Raw genomic sequence first — 12,881 nt, forward strand, 5'->3', positions numbered from 1 at the left:
GGTCACTTGGATAATTTGCTTAACTCAATTTTCCCCTTCTTAAAATGATCCATCAACTTCTAAAAGAAAATACTGGTATCACAACTGTCATGCCCAGTAGTAACGTCTAGTGATTCCATAAAAGGCGTAGGCTCTGGAGTCAGAAAGCAGGAATTCAAATCCCAGCCCTGCCAACGACTGGTGATGCAACCTTCAGCAGTTTGCTTATCCACTCCATGCCTGCTGTCTCATCTATAAAACAGGAGACAGTCCCTACCTCATAGGACTGCTACAAGAAATAAATGAGGGAGTGCCTGTAATGTGCTTAGGACAATACTTGGTACATGGTCAGCACTCAATAAGTGTTAGTTGTTACTCATTTGAGTCTAGAAATGTATCTTTAGTTAAGAACGCTGGAATGGGGGTTAGGAGCAGTGGACCACAGGAACACCCAGTCTCTTTCACAGACGAGCCACGTGACCTTGAACAAGCCACTTCATTTCTCTAGTGTGTCAGTCGGGATCATGGCAGGAAACAGAAGGCAATCTCCAATGGGATTCTGAGGAAAACTTAACACACGGACTATTTACGGAGGTATGAATAACAAAAAAATGGCAAGTACTCAGGGACTAGCAATATCAGGAACCCATTTCTGACCCCTGGCTTGAAAAGGCCAAGGAAGTAAGAGTCACCAGAGCCTGGTGAGGGCCAGAGGCAGGGGAGAGGAGCCACCTGACAGGGGCTACACTCAGAGGACAAAGGCACACTGCCAGACTGCCTGGTGAAGCAGAGGCAGTGAGGTGGGAAGCAGACACACCCTGACCTCTCTGCCTGCCTGTGTTCCTGGGGCTCTGCAGGAAGCCAGAGGGCAAAGGAGCCTGAGTGCTGCAGTCCACAGCGGCCAGCTTCCAGAGGCACAAAGCAGGACAACAAGGCAGAGAATCATGGGGGAGGGCAAGAGGTAACAGAACATCGCAGCCTCAGCTGAAGCAAACGTAAACACGTGCTGAAGGACTTAATCTCTAAGGGCTTTTCAACCTCCAAATCTTACAATTCTCGTATTCTGTTATGCCTAATTACTACTCTGTGCTCTATCTAGACTACGAATGGTCCACAATTAAACAATTCTAATTTATAGTTAGATATGTATATACATACTTGCTGAAATTAAATAGAAGCCTCTCAAAAACTAGAACAGGTCCTGTGCTGCTCAAAATAGTGAGTGGTTGACCAGCAAAGAGGCAAAAGACGGCTCCAGAGACAGCGGTGCCCAGGAAACTCTCCAACACGCCCTAATAGAAAGAAAATATAGGTGTTAAAAGAAACTTGTCTTGTTTTCTTTTCATGTGTGATGTCACTAGGGGAATGAAGCCACGTGAATATGCTATTATGATGGCTATCGTAAACATATCAAACATAAAGAATAAAGATTCTTACCAATATGAATATTACCTTTTATTTCACCATACATGCGATTTAGTCATTCCTGCCTACTCCAAGGGCTGAACTGCTCCAAAGAACTATAATGACTGTAATGACTAGTGGTTGATTGAAGAAGGCAAAGGGTGACTCTGATCTACTTTTAAAAATATTAATTGAAGCTTCTGTACATAAAATTGTATTATAAAATCCCACCATGTGCGAAGAAGTGATTTAGTACTTTTGGCGGCATTTTTCTCTGTGGTTACTTTCAGTGTTTGTTTTAACCAGATTTCACCTTGCACATAGCAGGTACTTATAAGTAGCTACTTTTTTTTTGCAGTATGTGGGCCTCTCACTGTTGTGGCCTCCCCCCGCCGTCGAGCACAGGCTCCGGACGCGCAGGCCCAACGGCCATGGCCCACGGGCCCAGCCTCTCCGCGGCACGGGGGATCCTCCCGGACCGGGGCACGAACCCGTGTCCCCTGCACCGGCAGGCGGACTCTCAACCACTGTGCCACCAGGGAAGCCCAAGTAGCTACATTTTATGCATAAAAGCTATTTTCTACAGAGAAAAGCTTTTTAAGTGAAGAGGGAGCAAAGAGGAGACAAAAAAATGATTTGCCTTCTACCTTGCAATCTCTAAGACACCAATTCCAAACAAAATTTCTTAGTACATATTCAGTGTCCAATGTAAACTTATACAAGAGCTTTAAGAGCTACTTCAGAGGAAATAAATGCACAGGGACACGAACAACTAAACCTTTGTGGCCACATGTCCCTGAAGGTGTATCTCTGAAACAACCTATTATTTCCCTTTAGCATAACAAGAACAAAGAATTTATATGTGTGTGTGTGTATATATATATATATGTATGTATATATATGTATATATGTATATACACACATATATACATATATAAAATATCATATAATATACACAAAAGTATGATAAAGAAATTGGTTTTTTAAAATCAACTTACAGAACTAAACTAAGTGCTATCCCCACTCAAAGGCCATCCTAGGAGAACCTTATTATAATGATTACTTAAATTTTTGTTTTTTAGGCTAACAAGAACCCTTCATTCAAAGATCAAACATCAAGGGGAAGAAATATATTCTGTAACACACACACATCCCCACCCCATGCCCCGCAAAAAAAGCATAAGCAATAGGATACATATTTTCCAAAAATTACTAACAAAGAAGTTAAATCTTTTCACCTTGAAGATATTGCATACACTAAAAGAATGCATCACTAAAGACTGAACAAATTAAAGAAAAATGTCAAAATATTGAAATATTTTTTACATGGCTTCAAAGCCAGCAATATTTTCTTTAGAATGACATTAGCAATAGTATATCCTCCTCTTTTAAGGGTAGGATTCAATTGGGAAAACAGGGAAAAATCCTTTAGCACAGCATTATGTAATAATGGGGTTGGGGTGGGGATGGTGCAAAAAAGCAAGAATTGACAAGTAATAAGACTGGCTCCTCACACAGTGAGCAGACACTTTGTAAACAACTCAGTACAACTACTTCCGTCCTCAAAGTCTAGGTCTGAAGTCTGGCAGGTGAGTCTCGTAAGTGGACCCCATTTATATACTTGTGAACTCCACTGCATGTTTGAATGGTGCCATCTCGTTATTTTATAGCCATTCCACAGAAAATCACTGTGTCCAGCTCATTCTTCCTCAGGGGGGCAGCAAGCAGAATAACAAGCAAGGCTAACAGAAACAGGCTGCCTTTATGTAGACAGAGAGAAAGAGGCTCCCCTGTGCCCCCAAAATAGTATTAGTCTTGATCTCTTATCTGTGAAGATACTGAGTTTCAGGGGGTTAAATGATATGAACAAATCCACACTCACTGTGGCACAAGTCTTTGGAGTATGGTTACCTGCCCAACTACTACCACACCCTTGGCAAAGAGAAAAGGTATACCTTCGGCTGGGATTTTCTTAGACTTGCAGTTTTTTACCTCCTGTGCATTGACATTGGGCTTTTTATGTCTTTATCATTTATCTTTCTTTTTCATGACTTATTTTAGTGTGTATGACATGAAAGGGTAGGGACTGGAAGGCTCTGCGTGGCAGGACAAGCCACACTCTAGGGACACGTGATAGGCAAAGTTTCACTGCATCATTCTCTATCAAGCGTGGAGGAGTGACTATTTCTCATCACTACTGCAGGATCAAATTACAGCACAGCCTGAGTGTAAGAGAGAACACGAATGAAGAAAGGAGGAATGCAAGGTTAAGAATTCTCTACTTGGTCTGACGTGAGGGGCCGGGGCAGGGTCTCTGGTGTCATCCATGTTTCTCTCCCTCCCACCATGCTATACACTATCCCACCACATGCTCTGCAAGCACCCAGGAAACACTAAAGGAATCCAAGAAGACGCCCAAATCACACCCTACATCCTGCTAATCAAAGGCTAACAGCCATCACTGCTCATTCAGTAAAGATAACAACTCATCTCTTCCAGAAAACGGCTTTGATTTGTGGAAGTCATGTGACTGTTAAAAAAGTAGAGTACTTTTATTTTACTACTTGCTCCTTTGGTAAGTGCTACAGTTTCCATTCTGTTACTGACAATTTTATTTTATTTTATTTTTTATTTATTTATTTTTTTTGTGGTACGCAGGCCTCTCACTGTTGTGGCCTCTCCCGCTGCGGAGCACAGGCTCTGGACGCGCAGGCTCAGCGGCCATGGCTTACGGGCCCAGCCGCTCCGCGGCATGTGGGATCTTCCCGGACCAGGGCACGAACCCATGTCCCCTGCATCGGCAGGCGGACTCTCAACCACTGCGCCACCAGGGAAGCCTGTTACTGACAATTTTAAAACAGAGACAGGTGATTTATTATACACATTGCACTGGAAACTTGCTTAAACTCAGAGATGTTTCCAGTGTTTTTGAGAAAAGAACTATTTTCACCACATTTTGACATGTTGCTCTTGACAGTACAGAAATTAAAAAAATAATCTCATGAAATGAATAACTTTAACTGTAACTAGAATTTAAAGCAATTTACAAAGTGAACTATCAAAAACCCCTCTTCTGATTTATTATAGTCAGTGTTCACTAACATAAAAAAGGAAATAATGTGTGGATGTGTGTATTTTTAATAGCTATAGCTCATAAAGACACTTCTACACCTGATTTCCCACAGAGGAACAAACTCCCTAGCAATTCATGAGAATGTAGATGGCTGAGCTCTGAGGGGTGGCAGAATCAGGTGCCACAAAGCACTCCAGCTCCATTTTGATTTGGCTTTTATTTTATTTCATTTCCAATTAGGTGATGTCCACTGTGGAACAGAAGAAAGAGCTAACAACTGGCCCTCAGGAGACCCAGAGTCTAGACTCTGTTCTGTCACCAAAGAGCTGATGATCTTGGGAATGTCACTTAACCTCTGTCCATTTTGGTTTCTTCATGTAGGAGAAAAACATCAAGGCAGTTCAGTATAACAATGGACTGTGGGGTCAGACCACCTCAAGTTGATATCTAGACTCTATCGTTTACTCCACTGATGACTTAAGCAAGTTACTTAACCTCTCCATGCCTCATATCATCCGTGTGAATATTAGATTAGATAATGCGTGTCAAGCGCTTAGCACAGTCATTGATAGATATGTTTTTGATGAACAGTAATATATACATAATGTATCTCTTCAGATATGAGATGAGGAGGCTGAACTAGGTCTCTTCCAGGTGTTTCAGCACAAAGAGCAGGTCTTGGACTCAGGGATATCTGAGTTTAAATCTCAGCTCCACCAGTTATCAACCTCTCTAAATCCTAACTCTCTCCACTATAAAATCAATGGCTATTTCACAGGGTAATTATTTGGACTGAATATGACCATACTATAGAAAGACCTAAGAATAAAGTAAAGATGCAATAAGATGCTGGTTCTCTTCTCTTCCTGCTTCTCATCTCCTTCTTCCCAGTCTGCCTCTATTACTTCTCTGTCCTTCAAAGGAGGAAGGAGATGGAGAGTGACAGTCAAAAGGAGTGATATGAAAAGATGAAGATCAGTCCTCAGAGGAAAAGGGGGAGAAAAGCCTCTTTATAGATTCACAGTGTTTCACAGAGCAAAACTCCAACTCAACAGAAGCCTTAGAGGGCGACGGCTACAGCCATTGATTTTGTTGCTTCTTTTCATTCCTTGTGTTACTAAACACATGGAATCAACTACAATGAAACAAAACAGTTTTACTTTACAGCAGTGAAGTCAAAATCCACATCTAAAACAATTTATGAACATTTTTCTGCTCACGTGAGGGTATGACGTTAAACCAAAGATGGTCTTTATCTTACTAAAGAGCCAAGAAAATCAACCCAACTCTCATAATAGAAAAATCAAGCATAAAAGAAATCTGACCATAGGAGCAAGGTTCTTTAGGAAAAAAAAATCCAACCATGATTGGTAACACCAGCATTTTGTCTTTGAGCTACTTGTGACAAGGTCTGCCAGGGCCATCATGCCTGTCATGGCTAACACAAAGCAAACACATTCAAAATGATAAAACGTTAAAAATTTATGCTGTCTACTTTGACTTTATTGTAATTTAGTATCTTTAGTATCTTCATATAACACTAAAGAATGACCTTTGTTGTTTTATGTCCTTCTTATTAAGAAATGTATTACTTGGATTAATAATTAATCCAAATGCAAAACTGCCTTAAAAAACAAAAGATTTTCTATTTCTTTGACAATTTTCAACCAAGTAAAACTTGAGAAAAAAAATATTTGGGTGGCAATAAATGCTAAAATATTCACCAACGCTACTGCCATATTTCAAGCCTTTTTTAAAAAATTGTCTTCTAACTATAAAAAGAAATTTCGGCACGTGTTGGTTGTAATCTATTCAAACTGTGTAGAATGTTGATTAATTAAACTTCTCTAGATGAGTTTTTGAATCTGAAATTTAGCCAAGAAAAATGATGCAGCCTAATGCCATTTAAACATGGCCACTGGAAATAAGCAGACAAATCTGAATTACCTATAGGAGTTTTGATGTCAGATCCCCGACATAAATTAGCCAATGATCAAAAATAAGTGGAGAGATGATGCAAGTATCTAAATTAAATTTGAGTCACAGGAGAATTATCTGGGAAGGTTTTTTTTTTTTGCTTTGTTTTTTAAAAAAATAAACAAACAAAACGTTCTTTATCTCTACTTTGAACAATTAAATCAGGATCTCCAAAGATCAGGTCTGGGGAATCCACAGTTTGTCAAAGTTCCCCAGGTGATTCTCATATGGTCCAAATCTAAGGTGCAGCCATTCAAGCAACCTCCCTTCCTCTATCAAAATAAGAACCACCTGCTAGCATGGTTAATGATGGGTGGTTACACAGACCATTCATCTATACTAGGGAAGAAGACTGGATATACAACTCTCATTTTTTACTTTACCTTGTAGCTACAGACTATAAATCAATGATTTCTGTCCTGACAGATCACAGCTGCCAAGTCCTTAGTGTGCCATCTTCTCTGCCTGAAAGTGCTTTGTTGTCATAAACAGGATTTCTGTTTACACTGCCCAGCAGGAACAGCAAAAAGAGGGAAGACTTGAAAGACGAATTATCTCTCTGCTTGAAGAAAAGTATGAGCCAAAATCTTTACCAAAGAGCTTCAATTCCAAGTCCAAGAAAATGGATGAGCAAGTAAGGGAGGCTTTAAAATACTGTTTTGTTTGAAGAGCTGTGAATATGTATCTAGATCATCTGAAGTGTCCAAACATCAAATACCAGCATAACCTTACACAAAAATCAATTCCAGATGGATAAAAAATGTAAATGAAAACATAAAAGAACTAAGATATGTGGGCAAATATTTTTCTAATCTTGGGGTGGGGAAACCTCTCTAAATACATCACGAATATAAGAAACTATAAAAGACTGAAGATTTTGACTACAGAAGAATTGAAATCTTCACAGCAAAAGAAATCATAAATAAGGTTAAAAGATATGGCAGACCTGGGGGAAAATGTATCTGTGATATTTCTGACAAGAAAAGGGAACACATCCTTATTATACAAAGAGTTCTTATAAGTCAATGAGAAAAAAAAAAGAAAAAAGAATGCCCAAAAGGAAACTATTCCAAGAGTACAAATATAAAGATGCATAGGTAAGCAATAAAGTGTGTAAGGATATTAACTCTCACTAAAAATCAAAGAAATTTAAATTGAATACGAATGAGCCATCATTTTTTTCAAGCCACAGAATGAAAAATATGAGAATATGAGACAAATCCTGTTCTTGCAAGAGTGTGAGCAAGCCAGCACTCTTGTCATTACTGGGAGAAGTATAAATTGGTATAACCTTTGTGGAGTGTAATCTGAAATAAATAACAAAAATAAAATAGGTAAATCCTGCAATCACATGCTGCTAGGAATTTACTCTAAGGAGGTAATTAAGAAGAATGAAAATGTGGTTAAGCACCAAGTTTGTTTAAAAATGAAAAAACTGAAAAAAACTGAAAGTCTACTAATAGAGAATTTATTAAGCTGATTATAGCACACACACCATGTGTATAAATAGATGCAGCAGTTAAAAATGATGTTCAAGATCGTATTGAAGTGGAAAGACTTCCATGAAATGCTAGTCATGTATATGATCACATATGATCTCATTTACATAAATCCTATACACTGATCTATCTGTTTACACATGCATTGCAAGACATACGGAAAGATATTCATGAAAAGGTTAATAATGGTTATTTCTGGGTGATGGATTTAAGAGCAAAATTATCTTCTATGCAGTGTTACTGTATTGTTTGAATTTTCCACAATGTATAATTATATCTCATTAAAAATAAAGCTACTTCAAAATAATTTCAAGCTAAACACAAAATAATTTTAGAATTTAGTATCATTTGGGATCTCCACTGCTGCCCAAATGACTATCATTTTCTGATCACCAAGAAAATAGAGTTGACAAAGGTCTTAATTAAAAAAACAACCAAAACGGTTTCTGGCAAATGAAATCTGATAAAAAAAAATTATTTACCTTCAATCAAACAGGTTTAATTCAAAACTTGTAAATAAAATGAAGTAAATTATCTAAAGTTAAAGTTCCTTCCAGGGAAAAGGATGACCAATATCCCTTGGAGTAAGCAGTGCAGCACCCTTTGCTTTGTCACTGAATACACATTTATTTTTTCTTACCACAGCAACCTAATTGGATCATTCCAACAGACTATCCTACCTAACTTTTTGAAACTAGAACATGTTTCTGGTACAGATTAACATGTCACCTTCTATTTCCACTTCAAGGAAGAAATGCACTTTGGTTCCAAAGTGCAATATTCGGGTAAGGTGAAATTATTGTACAGTCCCTCACGTAGTAAAGCAATTATCAGCTGCTTTAATCCTGCTGTTACAAAGAAGTATTTATCTTATCAAGGAATATCATATATAAATAAGAAATGATACATTTGCATCTTGAGTAGATTGATCAAATATTCTCAGCACAGCAGTATGTTAAAATAAAGTCTCAAATTTGGAGATGCCAAATTTATATTTATAAATGTTCCTTATTATGAAACAAGTTCCCTTAAAATGTGCTCTGTTAGGCTCCATAAATATCACAAAACTCACACAGGTCTAAAAATCTTACTGTATTCTTTTACTAAAAGGTTTGTGAAAATAGGATTATATTTACTCCTGAAAAAAATTTAAATGACTTTCTTCACTCAGTCTTCCCTCTAGACTGTTCTCAGTAATTCACAATCAACAATGTCGATTTAAAGTAAAGCACTTTTCTGCGTTCCATGAAGCTCAAAAGAACAAATTTTAAACAACGTAAAGACTTGCTATAAAGCATCAAAAAACTGTTCCTTATATCAGTATCTTACCCATAGACTAAGCTATCCATAAATATTTGTTAAATCAACATTTAACAATTTAAAGCATCTAAATGAATAGGACAACCAAGAGTAGTAGAAATATAATGCAATGAGTTCACATGCATGGTCACAGAGAGTTTAGTTGTGAAAAAGACATGTTTTTAGGATAGTGAAGATAAAAGCCCTTGTTTACTTGACAGTATGGCAAGGGGAACAGAGGATTATTACAGTGGGACTTACTGAAAAGGACAGTAAGAGAATTGCACAGTTCTCAGACCTCAGAAAGCCTATGCTCTGGTCCTTTGTCTTTAACTCTAAGAACAGGAAACAATTACAAGCCAGGGCTAGATCTCGGACAAATATAAGGTCAACTCTTGGCAAAGCAGTTCAGTTACTCCCAGAAGCCCAGGCTGCCCACACTTAACAAGGAATCCATGCATACCCACACTGGAAGACTCAAGAGTCCTCTCAGAGAAGCATGATGGCCCAAATGTATGTGGAAAGTTGAAAAATACATACAGTTATCTATGTTACCATTATAATTTGATTATATTTGGAGCCACTGTAGCCTCAACTGTTTTATTTTGAACACAGTTCCATGGGAAATGATCCATGTGGCTCCCAAAATCTGCTTCTAAAGAGGTGTGTGTATATGTATATATACAAACACACACATATAATGTGTGATACATATATCATTACATATACATGTATGTAATGATTACATATATATGTATGATTTTTAAATATCTTTTATTATAATATATAATTAAATATATAATATACAAATATAACTCAGAATATATGTGTGTATACTAATTACATATATGTTCATATATATAATATATATACTTCTGCTCTGAAATGAACGCTTAAATGTAAATTCCTATCTCTGAGCAGGCAAGACCTCCTGAACAGAAGTTGGCAGAAGAGTTTGCTTAAACAACACCAGTGCAGTGACTCATTTGTGTTTTCACAACATGCTTCTACCCAGCACCCATGTCTATTTGTAGCCTCAAAATAAAGGCTATGTGAACCATCTCTGAGCTGCCTGCCTTTAAAAGCAAGGACACTGTTCTCAGTTGACTCATTTGAGCTGCCCGTGCTTTTGAGAATAACCCACTGTCACATTTATGAAGACATGTGATATAATTTAAGATTATTTCAGGCTGTGCCAATGCTTTTCTGCTTAGTCTCGACCTAATGTTTAGAAAGTCAAATTCACCCCCCTAATTAAGCCCACTACAAATCACTACTGGTATCTCTGGGGGGTATAAAAAAGATTGCTTTATCAACACTCTAGATTGTAAATACCATCAGAATCAACACTCTAGATTGTAAATACCATCAGAATAGGGATTCTTACTTATTTTGGTCATGTTATCTGTATCCCCAGCACTTAAAATAGTGTCTGGCACATGGTAGACACTCAATAAATATTTGCAAAGGAATGAACCAACCTCTGCCTTAGACCTGTGAAATAATAACCTGGGTCTCAGCACCAAATCCACAAAATATTTTGTTGACCTGGTGTCCAAGTCAAGAAGACATCTACCGCCAGAGCATCAAAACCTCTGTACGTGTTATACAGATGGCCAACAGGCCCATGAAAAGATGTTCAACAACATGAATTACTAGAGAAATGCAAATCAAAACTACAATGGGGTACCAACTCACACTGGTCAGAATGGCCATCATTAAAAAGTCTATAAATAAAAAATGCTGGAGAGGACGCGGAGAACAGGAAACACTCCTACACTGTTGGTGGGATTGTAAATTGGTGCAACCGCTATGGAAAACAGTTTGCAAGTTCCTCAAAAAACTAAAAATAGAGTTGACATATGATCCAGCAATCCCACTCATGGGCATATAGTCAGAGAAAACTATAATTCAAAAAGATAGCTGCACCCCAATGTTCACAGTAGCACTATTTACAATAGCCAAGACACGAAAGCAACCTAAATGTCCGCTGACAGATGAATGGATAAAGAAGATGTGGTACATATACACAATAGAATACTACTCAGCCATAAAAAAGAATGAAACACCACCATTTTCAGCAACATGGATGGACCTAGAGATTATCATACAAAGTGAAGTAAGTCAGAAAGAGAAAGACAAATACCATATAATATCACTTATATGTGGAATCTAAAATATGACACGAATGAACTTGTTTACAAAACAGAAACAGACTTGTGGTTACTGAAGGGGGGTAGGGTGGGAGAGGAATAAATTAGGAGTTTGGAACTAGCAGATACAAACCACTATATATAAAATAAACAAGAAGGACCTACTGTATAGCACAGGGAACTATATTCAATATCCTATAATAAACCATAATGGAAAAGAATATGAAAAATTTATATACATATATAAAACTGAAACACTGAATCACTTTGCTGTACACCAGAAACTAAAACAACATTGTAAATCAACTATACGTCCATAAAAAAACAAGACAAAAAAAAACCCACCGCTGTATGTTAAAGTACACCCTTTCAGTTTTTTTTTTTTTTTTTTTTGCGGTACGCGGGCCTCTCACTGCTGTGGCCTCTCCTGTTGCGGAGCACAGGCTCCGGACGCGCAGGCTCAGTGGCCATGGCTCACGGGCCCAGCCGCTCCGCAGCATGTGGGATCTTCCCGGACCGGGGCATGAACCCACGTCCCCTGCATCGGCAGGCGGACTCTCAACCACTGCGCCACCAGGGAAGCCCCCTTTCAGTTTTGAGATACCCTTCAACATATTAAATTCACCTTATTCCCTGGTCTTCAAAATAGATAAAACCAACAGATATACCAATCTAAGTCATCTACCATTGCAGGAAAACCTAATTTGATGACTATAGGTAAAATTTTTCCATATTTAAATACTAGGATATGTAAAATTACTATGTAACTATTGAGCTAGGTATGTGTGCACACACGAGTCCATTTATATTTATACACATTATTTTAGATCTATAAACTCAGCACTTGGGATCTATGAACCCATTTACTAATAGCATTATTCCACCCTAAAGAAATTGATAATAGAGTACTCAGTTCAACAAATATCTATTAATGGTCATTAATTTTTTATCCCTGTTTTTCAGTGTTTCTGCCACCCACTGAATATCAAATTGTAGCATTTCATCAATGTATTTCTTAAAGAAAAAAGTCTTCAGAAATGAAAGGAAAATATGTCCATCACTATTTTCATTCAGAGAAACATTTAAATGTGAATTCACAGTTTCAGTGAAACTATCAATGGAGGTTACAAAATCTATTAATAAAATGACCAAACTATGTCTAGCAAATTGTCCTCATAGGTTTGAATTAGATACTTTGAATTAAGTCAACTCCCAAGAGTAACATCCAGCCAAAGGTCATTTTAATGGACATCTTGACACACTGAATGCATTTATATTTCTCCTAAAATCTTCAGAACCCAGAAAACAGCTTACTACACCAGCAACGCCTTTCCCATAACACTTATCACAGAGGAAAAACCCACAGTAACTATACATGTTACACAACAGAATCCTTTACTTTACAGAACTCACTCATACGGAAATTAATTCACCAGGAAGGATCACCAATAGACTTTAACAGATTTCTTCCTGTCTCAGATGCAGTGTTTTAAAGCT

The 12,881-nt window shown here is 37.8% G+C and overlaps 1 protein-coding gene and 1 long non-coding RNA gene across 9 annotated transcripts in view; one reads left to right on the forward strand and one right to left on the reverse strand.

Annotated features, from left to right (window-relative positions):
- Positions 1–12,881, forward strand: part of LOC125964348 (uncharacterized) — a 725,473-nt gene that overhangs the window by 336,764 nt on the left and 375,828 nt on the right. The gene's annotated exons all lie outside the window — the stretch shown is intronic.
- Positions 1–12,881, reverse strand: part of SLC4A4 (solute carrier family 4 member 4) — a 351,509-nt gene that overhangs the window by 85,507 nt on the left and 253,121 nt on the right. For all 8 annotated transcript variants that reach the window (XR_007477305.1, XM_033412501.2, XM_049709597.1 and 5 more), the window contains one exon: positions 1,138–1,271. Coding sequence is in view for 7 of the 8 variants with exons in the window: in XM_033412501.2 (XP_033268392.1) it covers positions 1,138–1,271 (134 nt within the window). In the remaining variant the exon portion in view is untranslated. The remainder of the gene's footprint in view (positions 1–1,137; positions 1,272–12,881) is intronic.

This window comes from Orcinus orca, chromosome 4 (assembly GCF_937001465.1).
Source record: "Orcinus orca chromosome 4, mOrcOrc1.1, whole genome shotgun sequence".
In the NCBI taxonomy this organism is placed as follows: domain Eukaryota; kingdom Metazoa; phylum Chordata; class Mammalia; order Artiodactyla; family Delphinidae; genus Orcinus; species Orcinus orca.